Source organism: Haliaeetus leucocephalus, unplaced genomic scaffold, assembly GCF_000737465.1.
Source record: "Haliaeetus leucocephalus isolate CR32 unplaced genomic scaffold, Haliaeetus_leucocephalus-4.0 Scaffold140, whole genome shotgun sequence".
Lineage (NCBI taxonomy): Eukaryota > Metazoa > Chordata > Aves > Accipitriformes > Accipitridae > Haliaeetus > Haliaeetus leucocephalus.
The window spans coordinates 6,565,904-6,584,060 of record NW_010972576.1 but is presented as its reverse complement, the minus strand read 5'-3'; the positions used below and the strand labels follow the sequence as shown (position 1 = coordinate 6,584,060).

Sequence of the window (18,157 nt, the reverse complement as noted above, 5' to 3'; positions counted from 1 at the left end):
AGAAAAAAAAAAAAGTTTAAAATAAGAAAGGTTTAACTTCATTAAAATAGAAAAGAAGGGTCAAACACTGCTGCATCCTGTTGCAAAGTCAGGAGTCAGGTTCTTAAATTATTTCAATATTTCTACACCCATATCAAGTGCAGCAAAATGCAGTTGACTTCCAGTGACACCTTCTACCAAATGTGAAAGCTACCAACAAACCATACTGCAAAGACTCAGTTTCTCAGTTTGGTTTTTTTTTTTTTAATTTATTGGAACCACTGACTGAGAAAGTTTTAAAGGGAAATTAAGTATTTTTAAGTCCCTAAGCACACACAAGAAGGACACTATTATGTTTATACCACTGGAACCTGTGTTTGTTATACATTCACTTTAAATGAAGAACTATTATCAGACTGCTTTTACCCTAACAGACAATTAGTACTAAACACCAGGAAGGGAGAACTTAAGGGGCAAAGCAGCTCCAGCTCCCAATTCAATTACATTAAGCTACTGGAATCGTGCAGCTAAGCAAGGAGTCAGCAATCAGAGCAATCATATTTAATCAGTGAGCACTAGGGTACAGCTGTCTGCTCATAAGGGCACAGTGCAGCATCCTGCTGGAGTGAGCAGAACACTGACTGAAAACAGAAAAAGCATCTCTTCACTCATCCCCTATTGCCACCCGTACTCCAGAGTTGACCTTTCCTACAGCTGTAAAGGGACCAGCCATACTGTGTACTTACAGGCAGATCTGCATAGAAATAGTGTTTTCTGTCAAACAAGGACTTCTTGTTTATGCTGCAGTTGAGTGCCAGGCCTGTCATCACTGCTGCTTCTACACATCTCCTGTTGAGAACCTAAGGAAACATGACACATGGTTTTTGCTCAGATACTCAGTATGTAACAAATGTGTCTCCCACACATTGCCTTATGTGGAGCATACATTCAATTTTGCTTGCCTTCAGCCACCACTAGATCTCTTTCCTTGTGTGGGTAGTTCTTATTCATCATTGAAGTCATGGTAGCTACAAATGTGCAAAGCTTTAAGATGAAAAAACAAGCCATTCAGCCGTTTTGTCATGCCACATAAGGAGGCATGCACTGTTCTGGCTTGCTACTTTTGCAAACATTCCAGTACTTTTGAATCTTAGAGGGTGCAAGAGACAAACCATCGCAAATGGTAACTGACTTGTAACTAGCTGTCAACTCACACTGGGAACTGGAAACACAGGGGATTTGGATTAGGGAACTGCAGTGCCATTTCAGTAAAACACTACAGTACACCTGTAACCACAGAACCAGAGCGAATTCATGAGTATCTACAGGTAGATTTCAATGCTTTGCTTAACCAGGATGAAATTAAGCACACTTACATGCTGCCGTGGTTTAACCCCAGCCAGCAACTAAGCACCACACAGCCATTCACTCACTCCTCCCTTCCCCACCCCAGTGGGATGGGGAGGACAACTGAAAACAAGTAAAACTCATGGGTTGAGATAGTAGAGTTTAATAATTGAAATAAAAAGAGACAATAATAATAATAATAATAATAATAATAATAATGAAGATACCAAAAAGTGAGTGAAACATAACCTGAGAAAGACAAGTGATGCACAGTGCCAATTGCTCACCACCCGCTGACCAATGCTCAGCCAGTCCCTGAGCAGCGATCTGCCCCTCCCAGCCAACTCCCCCCAGTTTATATACTGGACATGATGTCACATGGTATGGAATACCCCTTTGGCCAGTTTGGGTCAGCTGCCCTGGCTGCGTCCTCTCAACTTCTTGTGCCCCTCCAGCCTTCTTGGTGGCAGGGCATGAGAAGCTGAAAAATCCTTAATATAAACAATACTTAGCAACAACTAAACACATCGGTGTGTTAACAACATTATTCTCATACTAAATCAAAAACACAGCACTGTACCAACTACTAGGAAGACAATTAACTCTACCCCAGCCAAAACCAGGGCACATGCTTTGCTAAAACAGAACCAAAGAGACATCAATTGATCGCACGGCTACAAGTATACCTGCATTTCCATTACCCAGGTAACCCATAGGATTAAGGTTCTTGCAGAATGCCACGTGATCTGAAGGCCCAGTATGGCCTTCAGGAAGAAATAAAGGAGTTAAATGCAGTTTCTCACCATAGACCCATCACTCTCAGTGCTACACCCTTCTAACTCCTCAGCAGTGTCAGGATCCAGAGGAAAAATAAAATTCCACTCCAAAGAGTACTAACAAGCAATGTTTCAAAGTTATGTTTTTCCCAATGTGCTCTCATTAATTTAACGGTTGGTTTAACTAACACCAAATGGATAAAACTGAAAAGAAAGTAAGACTGAATTTGTCTTAGTACAACTCTGACATGCTCACACTTACAGTATTTTGAAACAGGAACAGAACTTTATCCATCTTATTCTGCACTGTACAGCTGCCAAGAAGTCAACTTCCAGCAGGACCATTAAAGGGGCATATTATGTAAAAGAATCTACATGACTTCATCTGCATTGACCAGAACATAAAAGGCCTAAATAATGTCTTCTTCAATGTTTCTGACAGTATTTGCTTTTTATATTCTCCAGCCTGATTTCTGAAAACAGATTAAGCAACTGTACATTTCCCATCATCCCATGTCTTCAGCCGGAAAAAGAATCTCTTTGCTTCACTCATCTAATGTTTCAAAAATCAAAATAATAAAGAGAAAATATAAAAAACTCTTAATGTAACAGAAACTTAAAAATTGCTTATACAGAAAAGAAATGAAATATTTAAGACATTTAACGAGGGAACTTTCAGATCTTCAGTGTAGCTATATATGGCTAACTAGAACACATCACCTGTTCAGGCATATTTTATTTATTAAAAAATTTAAAAGATACATAAAGCAAATTTTAAACAAGAAAAAAGGAAGAACCATTTCCCTTTGAAATACTGTTCCACAGCAAAATGAATGCAATTAGTCCTGACTGTAATCTAAAGCAAAATTGGTAACTACGAAATATTAATTTATTTTAGTATCATAGCAGCAGTTCATTATATAGGAGATGCTCCTGTTTTCAGCAATTAAATGCTTCCAGACAGTACAGATACTTTTTTTTTTACTGTTCAAGGAAACTTGTAACAGTGCTAGTCAAATTGTTCAATGTTTAAAATATCATAATATTTCTAAATACACAGGCAAAATTTCCTCCTACTAAAACCTTATGGCATGATCCTGTCCAGCTTTACAAATTAGGGAGGACCATACCAGTCAGCTCTTTAACAACTGGTCACCAGAAACCATTAAGGCTTCCATAAAGCCTGGGTAGACTCAAAACACCACTGTGTCAAAGTAGTGAACTGGTGTCTTGCTACATTTCCTGATGGTGCAGGGGTTGTAACTGATTGTAATCAGAGAAGGAGACAAAACCCAACTCCAGAGTGTTCATAATCAGATGGCTCTCTACTTCCTCAAAAATCAAAACTTATCTGTTTAATACTGCTCCATTTCTGAAGGACAACTACTACCCATTCCAGTGATTATGGCTGTGCACATAAAGCAGACTTGTTTAAGCAAACTACTACCTTTCCTTCAAAAAAGCCTAGCTTTTCAAATAATCTGCAATAATAAACATCAATTCAGTATGTGAAACTTCCCATACTAATGACCTAGAATAAGTCCCCCAAGCTTGTTTATGCAGTAAGCTGTTATTAAGTTGACAGCTTTTGACTAGCACCAAAGATTTAAATTACTGGCTTGAACTGACAAGCTGCCAGTCTGGTATGTTAGCAAAGTGCTGGCCTTGAAAGCAAGCTGTGTAGTTCCTGCAATGGCTATGGACAAAACACAAGAGCCTATCAAGCCTTCTTAAATACATCTGGTCTTCTAAAATGGAAGCATCTCTCCTAGGCATTTATTTAAAGAAATTCCTAGAGAGCTATCACAAAAGGAAATGTAAATTGTTTGTATTAGAAACTCATGAGAAACCTTAACAATGGCATCACACCACCAGCACCATTTCCCCTGTAGCTACACTATCCTGCTAGAGCACCATGGTAACTGAGCGCTAAAGGAATGAAAGAACAATGCAACCAAGATGTCTCTTTTTCTGATAGCCATCTATTCTTTATAGCTAGTTCACAAGTAGAAAGACTCCTTTAAAAAGTTATCATCTTTATTTGCAAGGTCAGTTTAGTCAAGACCTTGGTTTTAAATACAAGACTACTCAATAGCTATAGAAAACTATACACAATACCTTCAACAGCATAAACATCCACCAAAGGCAATTTTTTAACAGCTTCTTCTTTAACAGCATGTTTACTCCTTATGTTAATACACTAGAGAAAGCTGGCCCCCATTTAGGTGAAGAGATATGTTTCTATATTTAGCAAATGATCATTTTTTCATTTTAAAGAGAGTAGATATGCAGCTTCTTGTTTTTCTAATGAGTCTTATATAGGATAAGTTGTGGGGAAAAAATGAAGAAACATCTAGATCTCTCTCCTGGAAAAAGTTTATTTTTGCTAGCTTTAAAAAAAAAAAAAGTAATCTTTGCGATAACAGTGGCACCCAGAAAGCCTAAGTTATGGAACAAAGTATTCCTTGTACTAAACACATAAAATTAAAGTAATTCCCCAGAAATTTTAGAAGTTTTTGGTTCTAGGTCACACATTATTCATAAATAATTAATAAAGTAGATTTCATATTAATTGGCTATCTTAAGACCTTCATTCCTACTTATAATCATGAAGAAATCAGCCTTAATCAGATTAACTACAGGACTGTTTATCTAAGAAACATTTAATTTTAGCTCCTTTTCATTCAAAATAACAGCTGGAAGAAGGAAGTAGTGCAAGGTACTTAGCCAGCTCTCTGTAGACCAGGCAGTAATATTTAGAAACCTCAACAGATAGATCTAATCATACTTCCCAGTACTCCCATTTCATATCAGTCTGATTTTTATTTGCTTCCACTAATGGATATACTCAGTCTTACTATTCTTGCTGTGTTAAAAGTATCAACTTGCTCCAATATATGGTTCTTTGAAGTGCAATCATAAGTTAAACTTCAAAATAAACTCCTCTTGTATCTACTTAGTCTAAATGTAATTGTGACTGTTCAGTCTGACACTGCAGATGAGTACTTCAATGCAGTGTTCTTCCTTGGCCCCCTCCCATGCACACGGAAGGGCATAACTGTCTTGTAGCTATGCATGTACAGAACATACATTACAATAAATTAAGAGCTAACCATTTCCCAAATGACCCATTTATTTCAACAGGTCTAGAACCAGACCCCATCCCTCTAAGCATACAGTAAAAATTTAAAAAACAAGCCAAAGTAAATTTTGTCATTTGTTTGGTCTGCAAAGAGCCCACATATTCCAAAAACAAAGGTCTCTAACTGCAGGAGAAATCTAAATAGAAGGCCAGCTTCAGTTTAGGGTCTTCTGCATTTCAGTACAGCATCTACTTCACAGCATATTTCCTACCCTAATACGAACATTATGTTTGTTTCCCTAGGCAAAGCAGCAAGAGAGTAGAGGAGGAAGCACCAGACATTTTAAATTAAGATCTTAGATTAATAGAATGAGGTTTCAGCTTAAGAAGAGCACAAAATGGCAACTGGGAAGCTGAGGCAGCAAAGGAAGATTGGGGCGGTGGGTGGGCAGGTGGCATGAAATATACGTTAATACATTTTGTAACTTAATCTTTCTGCAGTCTGGTACCGAAGATGTATGCTGCTATACAAAACACATTATTATTCCTAACCTTGTCTGGTGGCAAAGTTGGCTTACAGTGATCTAGCACACACTCATTCAAGTCGTTATCTTAAAACCAGGCAACTCTGACATTTTAAGAAGCACCCAGCTCCCAAACATGTTACTTTATGTGTACTCAAAGAATAGGAGGGCACACTTTCTCGAAGCTGAAGAGCTAGTCTGAGAGTTCATATCACAAGGTTTAGAATTGGAGGAAGCATCTTCCAATGTCAGTGATGACCAGAAAAATTCAGCAGCAGTAGGGAGAAATGCTGACCCCTGGGAATAAGAAAAAAGGAAGGTATCACCAGATACAAAGCTATTTAAATACTGACCAACCTCTGGGTTGCTCAGCCCTTTGAGACAGGGGTTGCTAAAAAAACACAGAAGGAAAAATCTATTCAGACCACCGTGTGGCCAAAGGGCTCAATGGTCTCAGTGGAATAAATCTGTTTTCTGGAGTGGTAGGGAAACAGCCAATCCAGTAGCACTGCCCCAAACTATTGATCTTTGTGTCTCAGATCCCAGCAGCAGCAGCTAAAACCAAATGAACTTCTACCATGCAGAACCGGTTCCACGCAGGAGAACCCACAGGGAAGACAAAACAATGGTGATAATATGGTTCATGATATCCACAATCAAACACTGTGCTTCTATGGTGTTCCCACCAAGAAGTCCAGTATCCCTCTAATATCCATGCCCTCCCTGTTGACAGCAGTGTTCTGCATCTGCCACATCTTTTCCTGACCTGTTATAAGGATGGTCCCTCTCTTAACGCCAGTTGAAATTTAAACCATTGATAATGCTATCTGATCCAGGACAAGTTAAATACAGGAAGATCCAAGGAAAACACTTCACTGCTTCTGGAGGTAGGGGACTGAGCAATGGCTAAACCCTAAATGACAGAATGTGGTAAAATCCAAAATCAACCAGAGCTTTGAGGTGGACCTTCTCAGACCTTTTTTCCTACCCTGAGCTCCACAAAAAAGGCTAAAAAAGGCTTTTAAACATGAGTAACATCTGCCTTCTTCACTATAACCTAGACTGTTTAACTTGTAAAATAGAGAAAATTCAGAACACTTAGGACAGAACAGAGTTTATAAAGCAACCCCTGCCCTGTTTATCCTTGCAGATGGTCCTTTGCTTGTAGGCTTGGGGAGGGCCAGCTCTGTGGTTTTCTGAGTTGTAACAAATTCTGACCTTTGATACACATTGACTGTCATTTTCTGTCATTTCTAAGTCTTGGCTATCTGCTCGCTGCTCCTTCTTGCAATCTTTGCATGTCTGAAAGCCCACACTAAACACACACTAAAAATTCCTAGCCCTTTGCTCCAACTCCCTCATCCCTTTTTCCTCCATTTGCCGTCTCCTGAAAAACGCTTATTTGCTCTCCAAAGAGCTAGCCATCTTTCCCTCCAGGCTGACCCAGATGTCTTAAGAAAGCAAAACATACAAATTGAGAGTAAACCAGAAGTGGTCTATCACACATAGAGACAAGCATATACTAATTCAGGAAAACAATAGGCGACATAATGCAACAAGTCTTGCAAAAAGCTATTAGGAAAGCAAAGTAAAATTCTTTGTTCATAACAAAGTTGTTCTGGAACAGCAGAACCAACTAAGACTAATTTCCTATAAATAATTGCCCTAGTTTGTTTTACCTAAGTGTTACCTCAGTAACACTCTCTCCTTCATGATTCCCCCATCTTCTCCCCATTTCATCAAACATCCCAAATTGAGTATAAAGCGTCACAAATATCTGAATAGCAGCAGCCCAACCAAATAAAGCTGAGAGCAGTGGGGAGAAGAGAGAAGAGACTCAACTGCTAATTTCCTCTTCATTTGCTTGCTAATATATTCGCAAAAACCTCTACAAACCTGAAATTTTTTGAGGCAAATTTGGCTGAAGTTGGCAGTGAAACTGCAAAACTAGCATTTCTGTATAGAAAACAATGGTTGCAGTGGCAAAATCTGCATGTGTAACTAATAAATGCAAGTTGCAGAAGCTTACATAATCCTCTCAAAATCAAATACATGGTCATAATATATTTAAGGTGGCAAGGTGGCTGATAATCAGAGAGAACACAAAGAAATTAATTTTACCCCAGGAACCAATTACAGCCTAATTGCACCGAGACAGGTTTCAAACAAAATACATAAACCTGATGGTTACACAACATTACAGGAGACAGCTAACCATGAAGAGAACAAAGACCCAGCCTACAATTATCTGTCATTACTGTTGGACAATGTTTCCTAAATACCTTTCAATGAAAAAACTCTTCAAAGAAAAAATTGTTAAGAATGAAGCAGCAAGATGTCAGTTTGCAAAGTTAAAATGCTAACAAATTGGTAGAACCATGATTGTTACAGAAACTTTTGCTTAAGAGAGCACTGCTTTCATAAACATATATACAATATACACTACCTTGGATTTCCTTAAAGGGAGTCACCTGGAACCAGACTATTTGTCTACATACTGAGAGAAAATTAAACACTTAAGAATGCCAGAGCACATATAGTGCCTGGTAAGAGAAGTAATAGAAATTTGCCCCCAGAAAACTCACTCACAGTTCGAACTTAAAGAAATTCCCAGCGCACTAAGAAAAACTACTGCAAAAAGCTAACGTGTGTTTCAGCAGCAATTTCAGACTGAATTCAGAAAGAGGGGACACTGATCTGTCTAGTCGTCAGGTAATGGTCATGCTGTCCAAAAGTATCAAACATGGCACAATAACTGCAGTAACAGAACTGTGTGTAAGAAAGGAATCAAGATACTACAAACTCCTGCTCCCTGCTAAGAACTAGAAAAATATCTGGATAAAGCAAAAGGTAAAGCAATAAAAAAAAAAAACCCCGACACAAAAAGAGATAAGAGGAAAATACATAGATAACATCAGTGATGCATTGAAGGATCTACTGAAACAGGTGATAGCAAGATGTTTTATCAACTCAATGCCGTTCTAACTGGCAAGTTTACATCAGCCAGAGGGATCTGTTAAGGATGAACAGGAAAGCCAACAAGAACAACAAAAAGAAAGAGAGCTCAGTAGGTAGCACAGTTACTGAGGTGTTAAGGAGACAAAGCCCTACAGGAATTGTTAGCCTTGACAAAAAGATTAAAACACCCAGAATGAGTGTCAGAACTTCTCACAAATAAACCAGACATAGCAAAAAGCAAGAGAAAACCTTACAGGGGACTCCTTCAAAGCTTAAGAGAAGAGCAACAAACGTCACCAAATACTTCAAAGCACAAAAGCAGAGGCGTCTCCCGAAAAATGGCATTTACAGGTAAGTACAAAATAAAGCTAAGCTAAGCAACAGCAGTAACTGAGGAAGTGTAACACTTCTCAGATCCCACTGAAGGAGATTAGCTCCACGGGTAACCCCGGGGCTGTGAATGGTCCTAGGAAAGAGAAAGAAACAGAATGAGGAACAACCCCCACCATAACCCAGCCCTAAAAGTCAGCTGAAGCAGGCCTCCCTCATCTTTCAAATACCTCTCCTAACCAGTACAACAGTGTTGAACTGATTACAGCTTGAAATTATGTAGGCAGGCTTTAATCCATCATGCACTCAGAAATTTAAGGGTCTATGAACTGCAAAGACATTCTCAGGGAGCAATGGTTTGAAAGCCTATTTCGTTCCCCTAGTTTTTTTCTAAATTATGTGGGATTTTCTTTTTAGAGGCTTACTGGGACTGTAAATCCAGCAAGCTGGGACTGCGTGAGCAACAAAAGAATGTTAACCACTGACTATACAATGCATGTAGAAAACCCAAATATTATCAGGAAAGAAAGGACTGCAACAGAAAGATGCCATCAATTTCTAAGAAAATATCTCCTTTTTTCCCCTAAGTACAATTATTACAGTTTTACTGAAAGAAGTAACAAGCAGTTAAAGTGAACCTAGACCTAAGTAAATGGTTTAAAACAAGCATGAACTCACTTTTTCCTTCAGGTATGGCCACTAATTTATTTTTAGAGGAGAGCTCAGGGATACAACAATCTAGGCATCACGTCGTTTCAAAGAAAAGAAGAAAATTTATATAACGGAAGCTAAACCAACATGCATACAAAGACCAGAAGATTGTCCAGTTCCCCAAGAAAGGTGCATGCAATTAAAAATGTAGTTATCAAAAGTCAAGCTAAGCAGCAGGTTTTTTTCAAAGCAAAGTAGTACAAGAAGGGAGTAAATTCATATGCATGCCAGCAGGAATGTCAAAACAAAACTGAAAGCACAAGTTGGTAAAGCAGCTGTTGCAATCACCAGATTTAACAGGCACAGGATATCAAAAAACCTAGTTTCATGCTGTATAGCATAAATCCTGGTCTCAAATGCTGTTTCTGTTCCAATATGTATAGCTGGCAGACAGATCCACCAAAATCTCACACAAACCTCTCAGTACTTTTGAAAGCATCAGGTAAATTTTGTATATTAATATCTAAAATTCATCATAAAGTCTGATAATCTATCACCCAAGGCATCTGGAAAAACAGTGGGTATCTGTCACTGTCAAGGATGGATGCAGTGTCAATATACGAAGGGGAACTAAAGCACCCTCCACATCTCCAAAGTGAGTATTAACCCTGTTGCATCCCTGGGCAGCCATCTCAACAGCAGGCTGGGGAAGGCAACAGCATGATACACGTGCTCTCCGTTACTGTGCAGCATTGTAGTGACATTCCTGAGCTTTGGAGAAGTCAGAGTTTGGAGTTTAAGTTGCCAGTGGTGCAATACCAGAAGGATCAAGGGCTAATAACTGTTCTAGCCCTGCCTTCTTCCATGAAAATGTGTATCTGGTTGCCCAACTGTCATTATATGGGTAAGAGAAGATACAATAGGACCCAAATGCATCCTTCTAACACTATTTACAGCAGGAACACTAAAGGAGTTTAAAACAAGAGGATATGAAAATCTCAGTACAGGATAGCAATGAGTGAGTTGTCAAGCCCTCGAGGATGTCCAGTGGAACAGGAAAAAAAATGTATATTCAGATAAAATCATGCATCTCATGACATTCTACAGCAGTGTTCAACACCAATCTTACTCTGTTTCTTGAGGTCAGAAGGTATTTACCTTTCCTCATTAGAAAGAGTGCTTGATCATTACCAAGCGTTTCCAAAAACTCTATCTTAAAAAAAAGATAAAACAGATGCTGTTCACCCTGTGAAGAGAATGAAATGCAAATGCATGAGAAGGTGTCAAAAATTTCAAAATACTTAAGACTCCAGGGCTAACATTCATTCAAATCTTATTAGTTTAAACCTTGGTTATGTAAATCCTAGATTATTTCTTAGTACACTTGCCTACAAAGAAATAGGATCAGGCTTTCACTTTAGTCATGTAGGAGACAAATGTAAAATGTGCATCTTTTCATGTGATTAGCAAGAAAGACTGTAAGCACAGACAAAAAGCTTTCAGCCTTTAGCTACTACATCTACCATCTTATTTCTGTACCTGAGCTATAATTAACCTTTAGTCAGCCACCTCCATCATGAGAATAGATAATCATGGATTCTCTTTGTGAGCCCAGTCTTATCTTTATAAACCTTTATAAAGGTTCTCAGAATTTTCAAAGAGGATAAATCAGACTGGGAGTGCAACCACCTTTATGGATCCTCAGAAGAATTCTAGATCAATCTGCAGGTATGATGCACTATATGCCACCACATGTAGCATAAAACTTTCTTTGTAACAGGTCCTCTAAAGACACCAAGCTAAGATCACTGCAAAGTCCATTCCCCAGATAAAAAACCCCCAGGCCTTTGCACATTTCATTATATGAAATGTAATGTAGTCATATGTAGTCCCAAAGAAAGGAGATCCTTACAGTAATTTGTATAAGATGCTATCTGGTCTACTGGTGAAGGGCTCCACCACCACAGGGCACAAAAAGTGTGCAGAGTAGCATGGGATGTGCCGTCCAGTCTCACTGCTTCTAAATCTACTTTTCTAATCAAAGCTTTGCCACATTATTTTTTCTCATGCCAAACAAGAGTGCACCTGCATAGCTATTCTTGCCCATAGCTGTCTCTCAGAGGCACATTAAGAGCAACATAGTGAAATGGCCATGACACTAACACTGTGATAGTCCTCCTAAGGCCTTCTTGCAGCAGAAGCATAAAATAAGCTGTATTACAGTACAGGAAGAAAGTATAAAGAGGAGACATGGAGGAGGGCTAAACACATTCTTCTAGTTTCCCCTCTCCTGTGCAGACCATAGCAAAGGCTCATGCTCACACTCATTAGTGACCCAGAAATGTATAGCAACTAGAAAAGCTCCCTTTAGCACCATTCTTTCTGGTCCCGTTGTGAAGCAGCAAATACTAGCATGGTTGTCTATCATAACCATCTCATGGTCCCACAGTAAATTTAAATCCCTGGGATACTGAAAACTACCCCTATAGTTCTCAGTTTATAAGAGCAGTTATTCTCTGCTACAGACAGCCCAACTAATGTATTAAAACTTTGCTCCTATTTTTTTCACTTCTCAAAAAAACAGAGTCAAAAGGAAAGGCCAAATATTTACCTTCTAAAGAATCTTATTAGGTTACAATCTTAACATTTGACAAAATGTTGTGGTTTGTTTTTTTTTTTTTACAAATACTTGGAAATTTTCAAAAACTACCTTCCGTCTTTCAAAATCCACCAAAATCCAGTTCTACTTTAGATACTATTGCCGTATACAAACACATATAGTTACTTCAAGAAAATAAGCCCAACTGTTTGATCCCAGAACAAACATTGGCCTCTGACACCAATTCCTGCGCAGCAAGTACAATGGGAAAATAAAGCTACGACTACTGACTGGATTTTGTATCATAGTCTAACATGCAAGAACATGTATTTTGTAACATTCACTTTCAACTCTATTTTCACCAGTTACTCCAGTGAGAAAAATGTTTCTTCTCTTTGTATAGATAAATACAGCTGGTAGAAGCTAACACAGCATCACTACTTTTAAATTAACTTAACCATCCTGCTTTTTGCTTCTCAGGTGCGGTTATATTCTCTGCCAAAGCCCACATGTACTGGGGTTTTCTCACAAAAGTCATACCAAGCCTCGTTTGTAAAGCACTTCAACAGAGGAAAAATAAAAAAAAAAACCCTCCCAGATAAATAGTAACATATATAAAAATGAAACTCTTCGTAAATACTCATTTTTGTTCATTCAAAAACAGTTTTTCTACTTGACTGAAGATAAGCATTAGATGGTTTATGAGGATTTCTGTGCATTAACAGAATGTTAAGTAAAAGGTCTAAAACCAAAATCTTGAACCCTTTTAAATTTTGTTACTATTAACTCCATAACCTAGCCCTGCCCCTAAATGAAAGGAACTAATTTTCCATGTTTAAGTCTAACTAGATTCTTCTAAAACCAAACAATTGCATAAGATTCCCATTCTCTCTGGAAAGTTTTCAAAATTTCCATATAGTTAGATCTGAAACTCAGCCCTGAATTGCCACTGAGAGCAGAGTGAATTCCAAATTTTATCAGCATCTAAACTTCACTTCCTTAGGTTTCAATACCTTTGCAAATACAGAATGAATATATCAACTCATGTATCTTTTTAAGGATCACACAGCATATATTGAGACCCTAGAAATGCAGCCATAAGTTAATTCTCAATTTCAGAATATTATTTAAGGCTGTATTATGGTGATGAAAAGCTTCCAATAGATTAAAAAAATATATCTGCAACTGGAATTCAAACCTCCACCTTAATAAATATACTCAGTGAAATACTTTTGCATTAAATAATTTGACCCCATAATAGTCCCTGCATGCTTGCTGCATGAAGCAATGCTAAGTCTATTCAATATTTTCACTGCATAGTAAGAGCTTCTGTTACACTTTTTAAATTATTATTTTTATACTAAACTTGTTAGATTCCCAGAGAATTCTACAGTAGTACTGTCATAGCCATCACAAAGGTATAATTAAGCTGTGACTTCAAAAAAATTTATATGTCACTAACAAAATCTCATTGCTAAGTGCTAGCTAGCTATTCTTATTAGTCCACAATGTCTCACACTGATTACTTTTTTTTTTAAATAATTGTTTTGCTCTGGAAGTAGGAATGGTTGACACTTTCCTAAATCAGAGACTTGCTACTTAGGAAGCAAAGTACCTCCATAGTGAGACACTCCAAATGACAAATGGCAGCTACATAAACAAACATATGGCAAAGTAACATCAAATGGCCAGTCGGAAATCTAAGATGTTCTTCTCTCATAGGATTTTAAGTATCTCTCATATTTAAGGAATTTCCTGTGTGGCATACTAACCAAATACACCCTCTCTGGCCTCAGAGAAATACCGCAATTCATTCAGTATGTTGAAGAGACACTCCTTATTTTCTTCCTTCGCAGAGGATATCGACTATCAGTAGTGATAAGTAGGGAGTGAGTAAACTGAAAAGAAACAGTACTAGGCATCTCATGTTATCAAACAACCAGAAAATAGAAAAATATGTAGAAGTAGTTCTGTAGTCAAATCTTGGGAAGAACAAAATATTAGAAACATACTCAAAGTTGTCTGACATTAATCTTGATATAAATCAAGTTGAAGCATAACTTACTGGTAAAGTTCCTGGTAAAGAAGCATCAAAGAAAGATACCAAAGAGTTAGGAGGTGCTGCAAACTGGACTTGTGAACCAGAGAAAAGTTTTGAGTTGGAACTGATCTGTGCATGAATTTCCAGACCCACAACTGGTACCCAGGGAGCAAGACTGAAAAGGAAAGAGGAGAAGGGAAATACAATTTAAATATATATGACAGTAAACTCTATAAACATCTAAAAATACAAGAATTAAGAACTTTTCATTTATTCTAAGAAAAATTAAATTGTAATTATAAAAAAAATGTAAATGATGTTGTAAATACATCTACAGTATAATGGCAAAAGTTGTGCTGCAATACTGGAGAACTGAGACTAACTGACAATATATATGGAGGGGACTGTATGGCAAAGTGTCTTCATTATACATAGAAAAGACTGCCATAAAAAAGAAATGTAATGGTCTGAAACTTTTTTCTTCACATGAGAAATCTTAGAAAAATTAATGAGGCAAAGATGCATGCTGGATGAACCCTAATTTGGTACCTCACGAAAATCACAAAATCATCATAAATATCAATTACTTTTCAGGTAGTTTGATAAATCTCCAACAGACAGGTGGCATAATAAATTATGTATTCTTTGTCAGCTAGTCACTTGCATGCTGGGAAAGGTGGCTCTCCAGAGCAGTGTTAGTAGCATATTAGCATAAACATTAGTAATCTGGTAATAGAGAAATCATAATTTCATCTAGAGAGCTACTGCTCTCTGAACATAATCCACAGAATAAAGCTTCTCCATATCATCTAAAAAGTAATTGCAATTCTCACATCCATAACCTTTATATGGACAAGAGAAAAAGGTCACCTTTACAGTATGAATTGGTTGACAGTTTCTGTAAGTAATTATCTGGCCTTGTACAAATGAAGTGGCACAAATAATACTTCAGTGATGAAATCACATTTCTACGGCAGAATACTTCAGCAGTGTAAGCACCCTGATAGCTATAGGAGATAAGCGAGCTATTGAAAAACATCAAACAACTATATCAAGCACAGTGCTCTGTCCAAAGTTGAACATAATACACTGCCAAGATTATAGTTCTCTCTCTGCCCTCCAACAGCTGAGGGCATCCCTACAGACACCAAAATAGTGATGCAGATGCCACTTGTATCGCTGATTTAAGAATATTATCATAAATGATTAAGGTTCAGATGTTTAAAGGAGCTAATACATTTTCTTTTACTGAAATGTATTTTCTTTGGTATTTTCAGCTACTCATAAAATACCTCCGGGTTTAGGAAAAAAAGTTGGTGGTTTTTGCTTGGTTGTTTTTTTAATTTTGGAGACAAATTTATTTCAGCGTTTCCTGCACTCTTCAGAAATGCATCCCCATCACATCATGCCATTAAAAATTACATCAGGCTTCTCTTAATCAGTGTGTTGGCTTACACTCAGGCAAAAAGATACATGTTATCAGTCAGTCCTCCAGTCCTACTAACAACAGCCATGAGAAACCTTAAGTTTCTCACCATGTTTCTTCAAGGTTTGTTTATTCGTGTCTCTGAAGAATCAGCAGCATACTTCTGCCGGTGTCTGCACAACTTCACTTGGGTGATCAGCTGTACAGAGAAACCAGCATCTCACCAGAAAACATAAAGCCTTGTACAGGCCATAACTTTCAGTTGCGGCAGGAATAAAATGCTCCGTTCCAGGCACACTGTCAAAGTCTCACAATTCTCCACTGGGAAAAAAAGCTTCCTCTGGACCAGAATAAGCCTTCAAAAACTACTTATGAAAATCGGTGCAGCCCTTGCTGTTTATACTGCGAACACGTGAATGCTAACTCTTTGTAACTTGCTTGCGTTGTGTCTGGCTCTTACCACAGCCAAACTTGTCAAACGGACACAGCCCTACTGCTAATACAAATACTGTTTTGGGGGCCTGGGGGAGGGGTGCGAGATAAACGCGTGCTGAGAAGGTGCTGCCAACCATCAGCAACCTCACACCGCTCAGAAGATGACATTCAGAGCGGGCCCTGCTGCTCTCACCACGCCGCTGCCGCCCAGCTCCCGCAGCCGTTGCCCTCGTGCCCGAGACCGGGCCCAGCCCCCCCCCTGCGGCTACGCCCTGAGGGCTGGATGCCCCGGCGGAGAACCACCTCCACCGGCCACTCTACTCGCGCCGTCCCGGCACCGTACCCGCTCTTCCCCGCCAGCACCGCCCCGCCTCTCGCGTTACAGGAGACGGCCCGCTGCCTGCGGGGGGCGGGGGCGGGACACCAGCCGCCGCCGCGCTGCCACACCCAGCACCAAACCCCACCGAATCCCCGCGCCGCCGCCGCCATTTCGCCTTGCTCGCTGCTGAGAGGCTTCCGCGGCGCCCCCTGGGAAATGTAGTCCGGCGCGCGGGATGGCTGCGCGGAGCGGCGGGTGGGTGGGGCGGACGGACTACAACTCCCGCCAGGCCTCTCTCCTTGGCTCTGCCCTTTCCGCACCGCCCGGCACTTCGGGTGTGCCCCCGCACGCCACCTGAGGAGGGCGGCCGCGGCGGGCGGGAGTTGTGGCGGGGGCGGGCTCTGGTGAGGGGAAGCGTCCGTGAAAGGTTCTGCTGCTCCTCAGGGCAGAGGTGAGGAGTCAGCTGCGGGCACATACCTCCCCGTCTTCACTGGGGGCTGGGTGAAGATTGGGTCTGCTCAGCTTGCGGTGAACGTGGGGCTTTTGTTCCTCACCTTTGCGGTGGAAAGGCCTCCCCTGCCTTCGTGGCTCAATGTAATGGTGCCCTGTTACCAGGCAGGTGCAAGTCCTCCTCACACACAGCTCTCCTGCTTACCTTTTCCCGGAGAGGTGTTTCCCCAGGCACCCAAAAATGTGGTAGCGTTGGTGCGGGAAGCGGCTGCACTACAATTTGAGGGGGTCTCAAAAGGCTTTGATGCTTGGGTCTACAGGTCCTCTGCCTATCCTGAGAAAATCAACGCTTGTCCTAGAAATGCTGGAGTGAGAGACAGTGATTGTGTTTGTGTCTTTCTTTAGCTGTTGTTTAAAATGTCTAGGCTCAGGTCCTCAGAGGGGTTGCATATATTTGTCCTTGGGGTTCAGGCTGTTACAAAACCAGCTGCTATTTTATAGATGGCATTTTGCAAATCTTGCGTGTTAGATGATACGGTGCCATGCAGTTGAAATCTTGGATCTTAACTCCATGTATGTAGAGCAGCAAGGTCCAGTCTCTGCAGGGCCTTGGGGTGTCAGTGCTGTACAAATATATGGTAATAAAGAACACTGTCCGGGGCAGATGCAAACATCTTAAATGCTGTTTACACAGCTACATTGCACAGACAGTAGAATTATCAACCTTATGTCCTAAGCCACAGGCCTGTGGAGCTTAAAGGGGAATGTATATTAAATGTTGCTTATGCCATCGTTGCTTTATGTTAGCTACTGCTAATAGAAGCTAATCAGTCACAAAGATACAAGTAAGACTGATTTCTTCCAGCAGAGGACAGTGGTGCACATAAGCACTTGACAGTATCTTGCAACCGTTATAACCTCTTGTCTTCCTAAGCTCAAGTATGAGATGCTGAGTGGTTCAGAATCATATGGAAGATAATTTATCCAACTAAGAAAATGTTTTATAATGGTTTTTCCATAGCACTGATTTTCTAATATGTTTATATTTTAAATGAGTTAAATTAATGGGAGGTTCTTTATGAGAAGAACCAGTTGAGAGAGACCTTCAGCAGATGCTGATCTACAGTTACTTGTACAATATAGCTTAATTAGTTTGTCTCATTCCTTTTCTTGGGGAATATCCCTCCTTTGTACATCAAAGTGTGACCAAGGCAAAATTCCTTTCCAGTAAAGAAGAACT

General features: G+C 39.6%; 1 protein-coding gene across 1 annotated transcript in view; it reads right to left on the bottom strand.

Moving 5' to 3' along the window:
• Positions 1 to 16,637, bottom strand: part of GATB (glutamyl-tRNA(Gln) amidotransferase, subunit B) — a 43,846-nt gene extending 27,209 nt beyond the window's left edge. Inside the window, exons 1-3 of the mRNA XM_010561022.1 lie at positions 16,492 to 16,637; positions 14,312 to 14,462; positions 726 to 839 (exon numbers count right to left, since the gene is read on the bottom strand). Of these exons, the coding sequence (XP_010559324.1) occupies positions 726 to 839; positions 14,312 to 14,462; positions 16,492 to 16,637 (411 nt within the window). The remainder of the gene's footprint in view (positions 1 to 725; positions 840 to 14,311; positions 14,463 to 16,491) is intronic.
• Positions 16,638 to 18,157: the final 1,520 nt, after the last annotated feature.